The sequence below is a fragment of the Mixophyes fleayi genome, chromosome 3, assembly GCF_038048845.1.
Source record: "Mixophyes fleayi isolate aMixFle1 chromosome 3, aMixFle1.hap1, whole genome shotgun sequence".
Taxonomy (NCBI): domain Eukaryota; kingdom Metazoa; phylum Chordata; class Amphibia; order Anura; family Limnodynastidae; genus Mixophyes; species Mixophyes fleayi.
This window is the reverse complement of record NC_134404.1, coordinates 327,608,027-327,626,296: the sequence shown is the minus strand read 5'-3', so window position 1 is coordinate 327,626,296 and position 18,270 is coordinate 327,608,027. Positions and strand designations below refer to the sequence as shown.

Genomic DNA, 18,270 nt, shown 5'->3' with positions numbered 1-18,270 from the left:
TCAAAGTTTGACCTTTTAAAAAACAAAGCAAAAAAACCAATACAAATCGAAATCAAGCTGCTTCTATGGGGATAACTCCTACAAAGGCGACCTTCCCAGTAACAGGTTTAAGGTATCAGATGAATGGCTGTTACCTTCCTCGCTGCAGGCAGGCAGCACAAGGGTGATGTCACACTGACCATTTATGTGTGTGATGCTCCCAACTGAGAGCCTTCATTTCTGGGAGTAAGATGGAGATGAAGCCACGTGAGCCCTTTCATTATGGGAGAATGTTTCAAAATACTGACACGAATGTTTTGCACAAATGTCCAATGAGCTCAGTACTAGAACGCTCCAATTGGAGTGGTTTATATGTGAGCAGACCCTGCCAGGCAGAGTGATTGAAGTGTGAGGTGTACAAGTGCCTCACCTTTCCAGTGGTGGGATAAATGTGTAGCATGCACTGGGGACGCTGGAATAGCCCCTGTGTGAGGCGCTGTACACCTCTGCAGCTCTTCAATGTAGCGATCCACATTTGTGACCCAATTGGTCGCAGATTCAGTCATTCATTCAGCAATCTCCATTTGCCTTGTATGTGAGCAGAAAAACTGGTGGTAATTTCATCCTTGTTACTAGTGTTTAATGTTGGTTCAATGCATGTACAAGTCGTTTGTGTTCAATTTCTTTCCAACTTATCTTGTTTTTGACTTTGGGTGATCACCAGGATACAATACGCCATGTCTGGTACACACTAATTTTGCTTAGCGCATTCTGAGAGACATTGCTACTAGCGTGCTGTATGTTCCAGGAAAACCTTTTCACACCCCTCTGGCCTTATTACCATTAGCCGTGTGGAATCTCCCACCCTGCCAGTGGAATCTCCCACCCTGCCGGTGGAATTAGATCTGAAGAGCTTACAATAAAGTTGTAGCTGCAAACTCCAATTCAGTCTGTATTATGATGCTAATTAGACTGAAGTTGGGACTGCACCTCCTGAATCCGGCTGCAATAGATCATTTCCTCCTATTAATGTTACGTGCTGTATACACTACTGTATCTGGTTACAGTTACTGTACATCTAGTTATTTGCTTCCCCGCACTCATCAAGGCTCTAGAGACTGTACATCCTAATGTAACCCCCATGCATTGTGTTTGTTGGCAGTTGGGTAGTAGTGATTGACAGAAGAGTGTTCTATGTATATAGAAATGTAATTCTATATGTTTGTGGTTTAGTTCTAGTTCTTCTCTACATTGCTCTCATGCCTTACACATAATGAAGGCAACCGCAAAACTTAGCCTATTAACTTACTGGTAACTAGTGACTTCACGAAGGCATGAGGCACCTGGTACCTCTGTGCTGGCAGTAATTCCAGTTTATGGTCTTAAGTTCAGTTCAGTTTCCAAAGCTGCTGCTTCCAAGGATAGTATGTGACAGGTGCACTTCTAAGGAATTTATCTTCACATCTTCGGAGCGTGCCAGGGATTTTTGGCTCTGTCGTTTAAACAACGCGCTTTGTTTCTGCTGCAAATCCTTAATACCTGTCGTAGCCTAAAAATAGTTGTTTTGATTTCCTTAAAGGTAATGCAGGCCCAGACTTGATTGTTTTGGCAAATGTAGGGCAGCTGCAGTGTTGCTGGGGAGACGGCACTTGTACTTTTTAGTTATTTATAAATCGGCATTGCTAACTATACTACTTCATCTGACAATGCGAGAAAATACCTGAAAATGTTTGTTTGGTTGTTTTTGGTCTAATTTTTAAAATAGCTTTACAAAATTTGCATTTATGTTTCTGCATATTAGACATGAGCATTAACACAATAAACTTGTGTAATATAAGCCAGTCAGTCGTGCAGCCAGTGTACCTGTGTGGTTGGTGTCATGCCTTCGTCCTAATTCCTGATGACTTTGCAGGATATGCAGCTGAATTGTATGAACACATTCATAGAGAAAATGTATATTCCCATCTTCTCCTGTTAAGTTCTAAAGTGCTCCCAAAGCTTTTACATTTGTAAATGTCAGTAATGGCCGATTTAGGACGACAGGTCATGTCTCCCCAACCAATAGATCAAATTTTGGAAAGACTGCCCCGGTTTTGGTGGGCGAGTGTGACCTTCTAAGAATGTGGGAGTAGAAAGCAGTCCTTGGTTCCACCCGCTGAATGTCCGTTTAGTTAATGAATGGTGCAGCGTTGTGGAACTGCTACATTTGATGTACTATTTGTGGATAATCTTATAATTTAACTCAGAGAAATGTTTTGTAATCTGACAGGTGTTGGATTAAAGTGAAACTGAATCTGAAAAGACTGTTTGTGCTGTTGAGAAAGATGATCACCACTGCACTTGAGTTGCTGCCTACACTCTAACAAATAACTGTGAAAATCTGTCACTTATTTGGATCAATAAATAACCCAGTTTGTAGCAGTGTATCCCTGGCAGAGGTTTTTGTTTTCGGCCATCGTCTGTTTACATTTAAAACTGTAAAAAAATCGATACAAATTGGTATACCATTTTTTTTTATATCTGTCCACTTTTTCTTTCTATTGGTCCAAGTGGCCACCCTGTGCATGATGTATTAGTGTCTATTGTCTCTACACACAGTAGTAGCAGGAATTAGTGATTTTGTGTTGTACCCAACACCACCACAGTCATTGGTTTATATTATTCCAGCCCACAGTATAGCTGGAAACTAAATATTCAAGGGTGCTATCTCTCATACAGTCTTGTTTTGATTCTTAAACGGCAAATATTATACTTTTTTAATTTTTTTAAATATGTATCTGATCTGGTCATTTTTCATGGAGATTCAACTATAGCTCAGTTGTCCATTTTGGATCAGTGTGGCGGATTTACGGGGCAGCCATCGCAAAGCTATAAAAATCTGTCTCACTCAAGGAAGAATTTGGTTTCTGCTTCTTGCCAGGAAAGTGTAACCTGATCTGAGTCGGAGCCAGTCGGTCACAAAGCTCCTCATTGGTCACATGGTAGCAGAGGAAGGATGTGGGGTGACTGCTGGAAAAGATGGTTATTGCAAAATCTGGTTACGCACTATATGATGTCAACCACATGATACTGAGCAAACTGTAAACCGTAACGACTGCTTAAATCACAAGTCAAAGGACAAATTAACTAAATTATGTGTTGTCTGTTAAGTAACTCTAGTGATGTATGTTAATAATACATTAATAATACATGCCTCTTTTTCACAGGAGATTGCGCCAAAGTGTGTGTGTGTGTGTATATACATCTGTATATGTATATATGAGGCCGAACAGTTGTTTAGTGTGTGATTGGCAGGATAATTGGGTGAAAAACCTGTAGTGTGTACCCAGCCTAAGGCTAAGTACACATTGGCCCGATGATTGCACGAAAAACCTCCAATCAGCCGACATCAGAACGTTTGGTCAGATATCGTGTGAGTGTGTATAGTGACACGATGATCTAAAGTTGTCCCAAAGTGCCGATCATCGTGTCATTTGGTTGGTTGTACTGTTTAATATTTTCCGCTCAATCATGCAGTGTGTATTCACTCATGCTCATGATCTTCATAGAGTTTACAGAGTCGGGCTTTCTTCAGCCAATGTTAGCGATGAATGTCCCAGTGAATAAATGTAGAGAGTGCTGTAGAAGGAATAATTCATTTGTTCGTTCTGAGACCGAAAGCTTCTGTGACACTGAAACGAAAAAAACAAAATTTGTTAGAAACATGTGGATAGCTATAACAAGGCGGTTTTAATCAGTGTGACAATAACGAATGAATAATTATTGTGCTGTCATTCTCTGATGACTGGAGGACCAGATGGAAGAGCACAGATCTGAAGGTAAATCGTGTCCGTGTGTACGGATGAATTGTCAGACTGATCGGACCTTCAGTCGTAGGTACAATCGTTTGAGATAACACGTCGGTCAGAAAATTCTTCAGTGTGTACCTAGCCTTACTCACAAAGGAGCTGGAAATATCATAGTGTGGTATGTTTAGAATTATAAAAGAAATTCAGATCTTACAGCTAATATCCATACCAGAGAGAGATGTGTATTAAAGCCTTAAGTATCTTTCAATAGCCCAGATTGAATGATATTTAAGCATCTTAGTGTGAGTAAAACAGCATCTTTGTGAAGAAAATACTATTTGAACATATGAAGATGACGACAAGCACTTCAGATTAGCTTTATGATTTATTTGTTATGCGGGTATTGATCAGAGCACTTCAGTGTTGGTCTATAATACTACACTATACCTGGTATGTAGAGGGTTTGAATACACAGTAGTTATCTACTCAGCTAATGTACATACATTCATGTGATTGTGTCTGGAGGAAGTATGTTTGCTCATCCTGTTATGTCAGTTGTTAATCATTAAGGTACCAGCGGGCAATGCTTTTAATATCTTTTATCACAAGTATATCTCTAAGAGACCAATAAAGCTCTAATGGTTGGTTTTTCTTATGATTGCAGTTGTTGAATGGGGGGACAACGTTCACACGATCACAGAAGACGAAGCCGTCATGCTGGTGAATCATCAAGCGACTGGAGATGTCTGCACGTTAATGATGTGCTTGCAGGACAAAAGCACGGTATGATGATGGCTCTTTCTCTTGCTGTACAGTAGACATGAGAGGTGCTAAGTGGGATGAGGTGAATCTTATTCCTAGCATTGAAGGCTCTTCACTTTCTGTCTGCTAATTAAAATATCTACTCTCGGAGTTCCGTGGCCGATGTGTTTGGTTTGACATTTTCTAACATCGTTTTCTTGTCTGGGTTGTTGGGGAGCCATCGCCTATGCAGCATGGAGGCAGCCATTTTGTGGACATTTTGAGTTCAATTCCTGACCATGGCCTTATCTGTGTGGAGTTTGTATGTCCTCCCCGTGTTTGCGTGGGTTTCCTCCGGGTGCTCCGGTTTCCTCCCACACTCCAAAAAACATACTAGTAGGTCAATTGGCTGCTATCAAATTTGACCCTAGTCTGTCTGTCTGTGTGTGTGTGTATGTGTTAGGGAATTTAGACTGTAAGCTCCTATGGGGCAGGGACTGATGTGAGTGAGTTCTCTGTTCAGCGCTGCGGAATCAGTGGCGCTATATAAATAAATGATGATGTACCATTATTTGTGAAAATACAGCTTAGGAACCAGTGATCTCACTGAGGGATGATTAATATTCATGAGGCATTCGTTCCTTGTACATTTAATATGTGGTTGAGCCCACAACATCCCTTCCTCCACTGTGTGTTTGTAATGTTTCATTATCACCATGGAATCGAGGGCCTGTGGTAGTACAGGTACAGATATGTACAGTGGATGAAGTGGCGGTATGAAGAATGGAATATGATGGTATTATAATGACGACAGTAGAAGTGGCAGCAAGGTATACCACCCTATACACCCCACTTCCACCACTGGATATGTATTTAGTTATATGTATATAGTTTAGAAGCCAATGTAGTTTTTGACCATCATTGACTCTGGGTCTTTTATTTGATCGATAAATCTACATTTCTACAGGCCATGATTTAGCCTTGCACTGGTATATCTATGTCTGGGTTTGTATTCCTTTATTTAAAACTACTTTGGCAGGGCTGCTTTTAAAAAAATAAAAGTGCAACTGGTAAAACATCTGAATACTGATCTCCTCCCTCTCATTTGCATACTATGCCACTGGCATTGGCTAGTAACTGATTGCAAAAGAAATTGAAGGAACAGGGTTTTTCTTCTGTTGAGGGGGCAAACAGTAACCTGCCTAAAACATATTGTATCTATCAGACTTATTTCTGCCTTTCTGGTATATTGAAAGTGCTTTGTAGGTTACGGTACCTGTTGTTGGACCAACATGTTAAAAGTAAATAAAAAGGAGTTCTATGGATTATATCTGATCCTTCAGCACAGGTGATAGATTTGATGTTCAAATTAAAGTGATAAGAATACTAATATAGTTGTTTAGATGAAATGCATTTTATAGTTTTTAGGATTGGGTGTCTCTGTATCGTTGGACGTCCATCTAAAATGAATCATTGGTCTTACGTTTGAGGAATCCAGCTGTCGGTCACTGGCTGACTTATAGAGCACTATATTTTAAACCAGAGACAATTGGTTTGTCAGTGAATAAGACCAGACCTGTTGTACGGAGGGGTCCAGTCTGCCTGAGAACATCTTTCAACGTTGATATCAATATTCTCTAAACATACAATAAACACTAGGGAATGAGTGGAAAATATCTTCTCTATTTCACAAGCTAATTAGTTAGTAGACAGCTAGGGCACGCTACGGAAGTTGTGGATTCATTAGGAATTTTTCAAGTCACCTCCAAATGTTAGGAGCCAGCGGTGTGTTTTTAAGTGCAGTAACTAGATGAGTTTAAATGTATTTATATTTTTTATTATATAGAACATAAGGTTTTCTGCAGTATTGTACAGGTTGTCTAGTCTGTACAATGTTGTAAGACTCTTTCGGTTGCCTGGGTCATAGGAAGAAATCACTGTTTGAACTTGGGATCAATAGCAAATCTGTCATTTGTTGTTTTATTTAACCATTGGGCTTATTGTGGTGTTCTGTAAAGATTGCTAATGACCCTTTTATTGTAGGTGGTTCGGCAAATGATGTGGCTAATGGACCATATATTTAAATATACCAATTTCGGTATAGTGTCCCTTGTACACGGAGACTTTTTCATCCGACAGGCAAGTCCGTTTCATTGTGCAACTATAATTATTAAATAACGTATTGTGAATGATCATCATTGTCAGGAATAAATCTCTCCAGCTGCACCCCCTTCCTCAACACACTTCCCCAACCTGTAAAGGGAAGTTTTGCAAAATGTGAATTTACAAATTGTACGTTATGACAAAGCAGAAGAGGAATCCTGAGGATTCTATTATCAGATTGTTGATCCTCCGAAACATTTAGTGCCACAATTTTTCTGCCTTTTTCTCTCCTCTCTACACACTAACCTCCTGGCCTGAAGCTTTTGGGATTTTTGCATAATTAATACATTTACTCCTTGAAACATGAAGGACATTAGGATTATTAATGCTACACCAATTACAAGACTAAAAGCTAGTAACAACCTTGAAAATAGCCATGATCACTAATTATTTCTACTTGGATTTCTGTTTTAAGGGTAAATCTTCTCTGTAGTAACTGGGACAATGTAAAATGGGAATTGTTGCCTTGGTATTTATTTGTCAGACAGGAACAAGACCTGGCTGGAAGTTCAGCTAGTGTCTCAGTAAATGCTTTCTTGGAGATGATTTTGTTTCTTAAGCTAAGGCAGCGTTAAACCATTACCAAATGAGGAGCTCTCTTAATACATTAGTTGTATTTCAAGGTCAAGTAAAAAAGTGCAGCCTGTTCTTGACACAGTAAATGCAAAATTAAAGTTGGCGCTTTAAAGGAGCAGATTGTATTTTTAAAATATGATTATTTTGTCTTCTTATTGCTGGATTAAACAAAAGTAATCCTTTGGTTGAGAGAGAGATTGTTTTGGTTCGAAAGTGTCCTCGCTTTCTTTTCAATAGAGAGATGACATGCTCTTGTTTACAACTGCGAATGTATTAAACCCGAACGACAACTCAACCCAACCTTGAATTTATTTATTGTGTGTTTAAATATTGATCATAACTATAGTTATCTTTTACAACTTTTCAGATCAGTGTTTTGTTTTGTTTTGTTTTTTTGGTTTTTTTTTATATCTTGTTTGTGTGTCATTTATTTCTAAGGCATGAATTAGGTTGACTTTGTGCACAGATGGACCCTTTTGACAATTTAAAGACTGATGAGAGCAAGAGTTCTAAATCTGTTCTTGGTTTTGTTCCACAGGGCAAAGCTCATCGTGACCAGCAGCTGATCCTACTCAAGAGACACTTAGAAAAATACTACAGGAGTCGAGATCGAAAGTGGATCATTTTATTCCCAGAGGGCGGCTTTCTCAGGAAAAGAAGGGAAACCAGCCAGTTATATGCCAAGAAAAATAACTGGCCGTTTCTTACACACGTTACCCTTCCGAGACTGGGGGCTACAGAGGTCATCTTGAAGACGTTGCTGGCGCAGCAAGAGAACGGAACGCCGGCAGGAGGGGACTCGTCTCTAGCGGGTAAGAATGGAGCGCCAAGTGTGATGACGTTTAGGCTCAGGCTTTTTTCTTTATTGGTTGAATATGTACTATGGTAGTATTGAGGCTGTGGTGTGGCTATCCGATGGATGCAAATTATTCCAGAGTTCAGCGGTTCTTCATTTAAGGGGATGTCTACCTTAGGTCCTCTCTACCCCAGACCCTGAATATTGGCGTTTTCCTTGGTAGGAACAAGCCACCATTGTTACCTTAACATTTGGGTCCGCTAATCGGGGGAGGGCGCCCCCCCCCCCCTGCCTGCTATAATAGAGGTCACTGTCACAGGAAATAGGGCCTGGAGGGTAGATTTATCATACCTTCTAAAAATGAAAAATGGAGGTATTGCCCACTGTTTCCAGCAGGGAAACATGTCGCCATTCACAGATACAAGTAGAATTACTGGTAGTCATCCCATTCTGCATTTAATACCTATTCTAGATGCTGTTTTTGGTTCAATTAAAGATATGCAGTAACTATATCCTAAGCACCCTCTACAAATCTAAATTCACACCGCTACTTTTAACCACATGAAATATATTATACTTAACCTAAGTTTCTTATTTGGGATAGTTTGTTAAATAAGTGTAGTATATGTATTGTGGTTGAGACAGTAATCACGTCTAATGTTTAATTTAAACTGTTTTTTTAATTTTTGTTACAAATGACAAGTGCTACAAATTGCACAAGAAACTATTATCAACAATGTAAAACCAAGTTGTATAAATAATAAAAGGAAAGTGCGGGAGATGTCGCTTGGAATAAAAATGATCCCCAGATCCAGCAGTTTCTGACCGTTTTCATGAAGTTGAAAGTTTTTTGCCTGGATTGAGACGCGTCCTCCCTTCCACGTGTTAGTCCGTTCTTGGATTGTTGTGGGTATCTTCAGCAATAGACCAGCGTCTTTCACAACCTGCCGACGATGGAGGAATCTGAAGACGGCGTCAACCGCCAAGGGTGTTTTTTTGTGCATTTAAAATCCCACCACCATTATTTGGGTTATAATGTCTTCCTTTGAGTCGTGGATTCTGCAGCTTGAATTGATTGTCCACATACTTCTCCTCTCTGTTATATAGTTTTGTTTTTGTTTTTTTTAAAGTTTCACCTCTTCTGTACTTGTAAGCGGAGATGCACTTAGATGCTAAACAGCTGATTTTATCTGAGCCGTATGATGAGGATTGTCTGACAGAAGAGCACTGTGTGATTCCCATACAGCGATTGCTGAGTCTTCAGCCCAAGAGTAATCCTCACCAAGTGTTGGCTGCTTGAAGATACTCCAGTATTACTGTTTGTGGAATGGCTTCTTACTTTTTTTTTTTACTAACATTCCAAGTGAGATCACCCCATCCACGTTTAAGAACAGAATTTGAACATCTGTATTTTATTGGTTGAATTCTTTTCTTCAGCTTCATTTTCAGTTTCTTGTGTGTTTGATCATTTTTCTTTTGCAGGTTTAGCCAATGGGATTCACAATCCAATTGCTGTATTATGTGGATGTTTATCCATTATAATCTCCTACGCTGCATTCACATTGCATTGAAAGCAAATACTTTACGGCTTCACATTCTATATTACTGATATACTCTGCAGTGTACGTGTCCTCTTCTGATAAATACAAAGTTTGAATCTTTCTCCCCGCACCTTTGGCCATCAGTGTGTAAGTACTGCAAGTGCTTTGTCGTGTGCTCTTCCTTAGACTGCTCAGATGTGATCTGCTGGGCACAGGGTACTCTGGTCTTAGAAATGTAAAAGCTTCTGGCTTTAATGTCTTTTCAGTTATTGACGAGGGCATCCCAGAACAGGGGTCATTCCATGTCAAGTCATCCAATTGTCAATGACTTACTTACCTTGGGATTCTTAGTTTTGATTGCACTCTGTATATTTAATGGGCCATCAAAGCAGACTACAAATCTTGAGTTTAATTTTCTTTTTTTTTTCGTGCACAGTTTTTGATTGAGGGTTTGTGATATTTCAATAAAACTAAAAAAACAACAACATTTTGTTCAGAACTTTACAGGATTTAATTTGATCTATACCACATGACTAGGTATATATATATATTTGGTATCTCAATGGGATCTTATATTTAGTTTATAGCAGTGTTCTCCCCAGCACCTGTTTCCCGGGTGCTCCATCTGGCTGTTTTTACTTGCCCAACAGAGTCCTATTATAATGGAATAAACCATTGTTTCTCCTATTAGAACAGGCACTATGTGAGCACTACATCCAGCAGTGTGTGTTACACCACTGACCACCAGTCTGACCAGTCCTGGCAGGTGTTGGCAATAACCTTCAAGAGTTTTCATTGTTATTGCAAAGAATCACAACTGCCCGCTCCCGGCTGCTTCTTAATTCCACCCGGCTGGCAAAAATTTCTGTGGAGAATTCCGGATTTTGCGCCATATTGTAGCCAAATAGCAAAGAAAAAACAAAACCCATTTTGAGAGAGGGTTTTTTTTTTATTTTATTTTTTTGCGTGTTGTTTTTTTTAATTTTGACATTGGCTTTCTTTTTAAATTGATTTCATTAACAGTCTTATACCTTGGAGACGACTTATAACGGTGCATTATATTAGAAACCACAAGAAAAATATACACAGCACAGAGGGGAAAATACACACAGTGTAGAGTGATTGAAAAAAATATGACCTATTCATATATTATAATATAATATATCTTTCAATCACTCCTCACTCTGTGTATCTTGCCCTCTGCGCTGTGTATATTTTTCTTGTGATTTATCAAATTAGGGGAGATTGACACTATCCCCAACACAGCTGCGTTTGGGAGCTCCATAGAGTGTAGTTCAAGTATACAGCGCCAGGTAAAAAAAAATATTTTGTGTTTGTATTATATAAGAAGTTATTTCTGAGAGGAAAAAGTCAAAACCTGATAAATTCTTTGGCTGATCTAAATCATCAGAGAGAATTGTTTTGTGAAGTGTAAAAGCTGTGAGATCTCAGGCCCTGGTATTAGTGGGGTCTTGGGCAGGTCTGCAATGCGTGCGGACCGGCATTGACAAGCACTGAGCCTCATCTTAATGTTGCAGACAGTCAGTGTCCGTCTCATTCTAATGATTCTAGTGTCAAGTCGATGTAAATATGAAATAGTGAGTAAATAGAGGGTTCCACCATACACCCCGGCTGGGACAGAAAGAGTGAGCATATTGTTTAATATGTACTATTGTAATCCATTATGAGACAGTTGGCCATAAAACACTTAAAACACTCAATCAGTAATGTGTATTTAGTTTTATCTTATCCCCGGGCCGTCACCTCTAGTGTTGCATCACGCAGAGATGTCTTTCCTCAGGTGATGTGTTGCTGGCTGATCTTTGACTCTTTTCTGCTTCTGTCAAAGGTCATGTGGGATTGTTTTTAAAACTCTGACCCAATTTATGGGTGACAAATAGCTGCTTCCTGGAAAACCAGCAAAGGGACCTGGATGTTGTAAAAGCTGTGTCTGCCCTGTGTGAGATCATCAGTGTTGGCATTAGCTGTGCGGCTTCTCTCTCTGCAGAGAATAACAATAAGCTAATGACAGTCGTGGACAAATAGATACAGGATACTCTATAGTGGGCCTGGCCAACCTGTGGGTCTCCAGCTGGTGAAACTAAAAGTCCCAGCATACCCTTCCAGCTGGATACTGGCTGTCAGAGCATGCTGTGACCTGTAGTTACACAAGGCCTGGAGAGCCACAGGTTAGCCAGGCCTGCTCTTTAGCATTGGGTTTTATATCTCGCCATTATGACATTCTTGGCTTTGGGATTACCATGATTTTGTACTTAATGGCCTCACTATGCAATAATATTTAATCTGTGTCAACTCTGCTGTGCAATGACTGCCAACTGACAGTACATTATCAGATGCCGGACACATACCATCGAATTTGTTTCATATTTTTTAGTGGCTTGTGAAATATTTTTTTATTTTTTTTAATTTGAGATACTAAATTTTGTGTTTTCACCTAAGAATTTGTGTGTGTGTGTGTGTGTGTGTGTGTGTGTGGTTAGCTTTAATAAAAATATATATCTTCGCTTCTGTCTCGCACGATATCCTGGCTCTTCGTAGCAGTGAGTCTCTAGACCAGGCCTGGACAACCTGGGGCTCTGATTCGACAAGCCCCAGCCAATCCACTAAAGGAGCTGTAGGTGGTCCTGGTCTGATGGAGCCGTAGGTTGCCCATGTCTGATGGAGTGTCTGATATCTCCTCCGCCATGTCCCGACAATCTTTTCAAAGCCATGTATAGAATTCTGGGACATTGCACAAATCAGTTTGATTACTATATAGGGGTCTGCCATCCTGCCTGGTGACAGTGACATTGGGTATCCCCTACAGGCTCTCCGGGATGAATTGGAACAGGGCTGTTGCAGGAGCCGACTTTTATTTTTTATCATAGATGACCCTACACTAAACATTAAAATAGAAATATAAACCATTGGGTGTAGTTAGCCTTTTAAGAATATTTTCTTTTTAAGGGCTCATGCAGATGGATGTCAAATAGAAGCGCTATTCTGGCATTCAGTGAACATGAGTGTACAGGAACGAAGGGCTGTGCCGTTTCGGCATAGTATCCATCGGATAGTGGATTTTTCCCGGATGGAAAACCGGCCCATGCTGCACAGACCTACATTTGGACACAGGACTGTTCCGTCTCTGTCCTTCATAAGCCCTTAAAGACATTCTCTTTAACCTTTAGGTGCTTCCCATCTACGGTTCATTTTTATACTGTGCTGGGAATGCTGACACTTAACAAATACAGATAATGGAGCATATGTAGAGTTCTAAATAATAAGTAAGCTAATTACTTTTCCCTAACCATGAATTCATCAGCAGCTTTGACTTTGCATTTGAAATAGTGAATTGCTGTATAAAGTGCTTTGTATGTGCGTGGTGCTGTATAGATGCATTCAGTGCTGTAGGTTTGGCAGAGTGGACACAGTGAAATGATAGACCAAAACATGGCCGCCTGTACAAAGAACTAAGGACATCACTGAGGCAGAAGATAATGATGATGCATTGAATGTTACCATTCCATCTCACAACGGACCTTGGCGTCTGTTTACTCCAGTGTACTTAGATGGCTCTGTTCCTCTGAGCCTTCCCCCTTCTACTCTGAAGGACGTTGAGGTCATTTGCAGATCGCCCTCTAGAATACCTGAACAGTGCTCACAGCCTCACAGCATGTCTTTATAAGATTACCACATGATCACACACAGCTGCTTAGGCTTGGCTAGGAATTTATATCCTAATGCTATTGCCACGCGGTAATAGGTTGTTGCATTAACACAATGTTTCCAGCTCTGAGGGGACAACATTTTCCCATTTCCCAAAGTAATATGGTTTAACATTTTTCTTATTGCTGAAATGAATAGAACATTTGTTGAACTGTTGTGGATTCTACAGTCTGTGCACCTTTGACCAACCTCTTGGTGCCTACTGTATACATTCACCAATGTTCATTATAGATATGAACAGCACAGTGGCTCAGTGGTTAGCACTTCTGCCTCACAGCACTGGGTTCATGAGTCGATTCCCGACCATGGCCTTATCTGTGTGGAGTTTGTATGTTCTCCCCGTTCTCCCCGTGTTTGCGTGGGTTTCCTCTGGGTGCTCTGGTTTTCCTCCCACACTCCAAAAACATACTGGTAGGTTAATTGGCTGCTATTAAATTGACCCTAGTCTCTCTCTCTTGGTCTGTGTGTGTATGTATGTACGTTAGGGAATTTAGACTGTAAGCTCCTATGGGGCGGAGACTGATGTGAGAGAGTACAGTAGCTGATGAGGTTTATGTGAAGACCTTTATCTCTTTCTCTTTCTGTAGGGTTTAGTCCTGGGGGGATCTATAACTAACAAAGACAGAAGCACATTACTGTTGTTGTTGTATGTATTCTATGAACCCGTATGGTACTGCCGGGTTTCTAAGCGCCTCTATAGCTCCTCAGAGGATTTGGGAAGATGGGACCAGTGATGTCATTAGTGGACTAATGACATCGGGGACTGGCAGACTTCACAATGTGTGACCATTTGTATTTCATGATAGTTCATGCAGGGCCGTAAGTAAGGACATTTTCGGACGGGTATGTCACCACTCTGCAGATACTGTGTGAATAACGATGCAAATGAAGAGAGAAGAAGCAGCGCTCCTATGATAGTAAACAACCTCATATTTGTATTCAATTAAGAAAATCCATAAATTGCAGTAATGAATGTTTAAATTTAGTGATCTGTATCCAGACAGTATATTAAATAGATTTATAGTAATTGCTCAGTCCAGGAAGTATAGCTAGTTTCACTATGAATATATGGTGATCATTTAGCTGTCAGTGTTTTCCAAGGCAGCCCACACTAGTATTTCATGTATACAAGTTATGCCTAAAGAACATTATTTGTTTGTTTGTTTTTATTTGTGATTTTATTCGTGTATTTACTATTTTATTATATATTATATATTAAATATTTTCAATTGAATAGGGAAATACTTGTACTTCTGTTTTTTGCTACTAGTCAATGTCTGACTTTTTTCTCTCTTTTGTTGGGGATTATTTAAGTCGATATTGGTCACTAGGTATAGTTATAAAGACCTGGGGGGCAACAGTGTGTTGGTCAACTCTTTAACTTCTATGGGAAGAGGGGCCGCAACTAGCCTGGGTGTCCTCACTGTCAACCATAATGTACAGTCGCATCTTGCCTGACTGTATGATGTGATTGGATAACCACAGCACCTATCCAGACCTGTCATAATGCTTACTAAATGTAAATTACAGTGAAATATCTGCTATAATCTAAGAAACAGTGCCCCTCAGTGGCCAGATTGTCTTTGAAAATAGCAGAATATTTATGTGCCTTTGCCCAGCAAAATTGCTTCAATGTTGTGATTTGTCATTGTGTAGTTGTCTCATTCAAATGTGTTTTTAGGTTGCAATTTAATCCTAGCGCAAGAGATTTGTGATTCATCACATTCATTGAGTTTAATGTAATATTCCCTTAATAGTATATCTCACACAATGTTATGCAATTTAGGGTAGAAGGGTAGCAATCAAGGGAAAGTGATATCAATGAATGAATAGTATTAAAAACAGGGATCTCCTCCCCAAAACGATTATTCTCAGAAGATTTTTTGGATAAATAATTAAATTAGTCACTGTGTTTTCTTATGCAGTTTATTGCATGAAAATGAATTGCACAATTCCGCAGCTAGAGTGGCGGTAATATCTAGACACAGGGATTACCTGCAAATGTAACGTAGCAAGTGAAACAATGAATATCAGCCTGGGAGAAATTAGGCTCCAACATTAAATATTTAGTGCACTGGGAATTGCCGGACTCCTGAGAATTTTTCAGCCTGACATATTAAATAAACTTGAGCACATTAGCAATTTATGGTTTTAAAGGGATAGGGGACTTTCTCACCCCTTCCCCCATTATATAATAGGAACTCTGGGAAGGTTGGATAGTTGCGAACTATATAGTTACCTAGTAACCTATCCTGACCATTAAAGAGCCCCTCAAATGGTTTTGGGTGATTATGTTTAAAAAATCTTTTTTGAGCTGTAAAAGTGATATTCAAATTGCTGGCCTTGCTCCTGGTGCCGGCCGTGCCCCTGGCATCAGCTGTGCCAGGCGGAGGTCGTGCTCCTGGCGACCCCCACAATACAACTCAACTACTGGGCTGAAGCATACTCGCATGCAGTAGTGTAGTAGGAGTGGTATTACCTCCCCTTCTCGCTTCTGATTGGCTGAACATGCTCACTCTGTCTATACTAGCAGGGTGGGCAAACTGTGAAGAGACTGGAGCAGAAAGCATGCAGCTAAGCCAATAAATAATGTGCTCTGTTCCCCTGATTCCTGAAACCTGGTTTTGCCAATTGACCTGTTCTTCCCCTTACTCCAACTTGCCTTTACCCACTATCTTCATTCACTGAGACAAATGCTAGATATATGTATTACAATTTGCTAAATCCTGTCCTATTTGGATACATGGAAATATATTCTGGTGTGCTTTTTTTTTTGTACTTGACAGTATGTCTTTTGGCTGAACTTTGGTCAATTGTGCTGTAGCCCAGTGACAGCTGGAATGTTAATCCCTGGCTCAGTGTTCACAAACTGACCAGATTCCTTTAGAAAGCGGGTGTGCAGAGCATAGTGTGTGGCACAGCTTAACCTGGGAACGCCTGGCATTCTTGCTGTAAAACAACATAAATCAAACATTTCGGCCCTGTGCACACAGGCGCTCCCGCTGAGTTGGTATTAATAGAGTACAGATAGAAAGCGGATGTAGCTTGGCGCTGGGAAGACCTGAAAGGGATTAAATGTTGCTTTAACATAGATGTTTGTGTTTCCATTGTCTGTTAATTTACTGAAGAATGCAGCCAGGATGAAAACCACATCCAGCTGTCCCTCATCAATTAAATATTAATGATCTGGGATGAATGTTTTAGATTTAGGTTACTTGTTCAATAGTTAAGTAGCTGAAAATGAGCTTTGAAGAGATTCCAGGACACACAGCCGGGATGCCCCCTATGCACAGACTCTTCTCCTGCTTCGGGGAATTCACATTACACGTGGCTTTGGGAAGTGTTTGATGACCATTAAAGTACAGCATTGTACGGGTGTATATAAATAATAACTAATGTTACACCAATGATGAAGCATATTGTTTAAAAGGAGAAAACCTATGTAGATGTGCCAGTTTTATTATATGTGGTTTTGGTTTTTTGGGGGGGTTTTTTGTGCTTGTTTTCCTATATAAAAAAAAAAAAAAAAAAAAAAAAAAAGGGGGGATATTTTTATATTACTGAAATTGCTCAATAATACACATGTTGGTATCATTTTTCTGCATTTACTTATGAGGTCACTATTCCCGGTTGTTTACTATAACAAAGGGAAAGTGCGTATTCTTTATTTCAATAATATGTCCCTTGTGGACAATTTATCATGAAAAAATGTAACCATTGTTTGTATTCACACTTGTTTTACGTCACACAAAGGGACCTTGGTATTTCTTACATTCTGTTTTTGTTTATTTTTTTAGTATAGCGCTCTCACTATAGGCTGTAGATATAGGGTATTGCCCTTACTAACAATAGACCTGTCATTACTGATTGTTGCTGGACCCCTAAAGTTCAAATCTGAGCATGGCCCGATCTGTAGTCAGCTTGTGAACTGGGTTTCCACCCACAGTCAAAAAACACACAGAGGAAGATTAATTGACTTCTGGCTAAATTGTAGACCTCTAGTGTGTGTCCCTATGAGCCTGTGGTAGAGAAATTAGATTGTAAGATCAACTGGGGGAGGGACTGACGCGCATGTGTAAGCACTCACTGATTATACAGCGCTACAGAACATGTTGGTGCCATGTCAATAAAGGATAATCCTCACAACAGGCAAGTGTAATTGCGTGCTTTATCTAGGAGTGTAGCAAATACAACCCCAGATTCCCAAATGCTTCTCACAAAGTTCTCGATCATGGAATTCCCTCCCCCATGCTGCATTCTGGAGAAGCATAAGCCAGGAGCGCTGTAATGACTCCGCAGCCAATCTGAGATCACTGCAGTTGGAACTGTATGAAGCACTGTGGTGGCAATGTCTGGTCCCTATCAATGGCAGAGCTGGTTGCTTATAGTGTACTGTGGGAGTGGGAGAAGTATTAACAGTCCATACTGGCCATCATATATTCATCATATTCATAAGTGGCCCCATTTTATCATTATTATCTGTTCATAAAAATAACTGCATTATTTTATTGTGGGTTTATTATCTATCTGTTGAGAAGGATTGATTCACGTTTTCATATTGGAGAGTTTTTCTTAATTGCTTTTTGGGTCACCTGTGTCTGGGTTATAGAGACTGTTATATGAGATATCTGCTTTAGTGCTGGGTAATTTTGGAGTCTTATAGGTTCAGGTGATTTAAAACAAAATAGCACTAAATATACACTTGTTATAAATGAATGAATTTGTTTTATGTATTTGTGTGTTTTTCTTTGGTTTTAATTTTTTTTTTTTTTTCTGTGTTTTTAAGATCGGAAACCCAAAGGCTTGCAGTGGGTAATAGACACTACCATTGGGTACCCAAATGCAGATCCCATGGACATTCAAACCTGGATTCTGGGCTACCGGTCACCTATTGTCACTCATGTCTACTACAGGTATGGATATGAATCTTCCTCCGGTAACTGTAGATAAGGGCCTGATG

The 18,270-nt window shown here is 39.9% G+C and overlaps 1 protein-coding gene across 1 annotated transcript in view; it reads left to right on the top strand.

Annotated features, from left to right (window-relative positions):
• Positions 1-18,270, top strand: part of LPGAT1 (lysophosphatidylglycerol acyltransferase 1) — a 63,952-nt gene that overhangs the window by 42,056 nt on the left and 3,626 nt on the right. The window contains exons 3-6 of the mRNA XM_075204216.1: positions 4,432-4,550; positions 6,552-6,647; positions 7,786-8,059; positions 18,097-18,223. Coding sequence (XP_075060317.1) covers positions 4,432-4,550; positions 6,552-6,647; positions 7,786-8,059; positions 18,097-18,223 — 616 coding nt within the window. The remainder of the gene's footprint in view (positions 1-4,431; positions 4,551-6,551; positions 6,648-7,785; positions 8,060-18,096; positions 18,224-18,270) is intronic.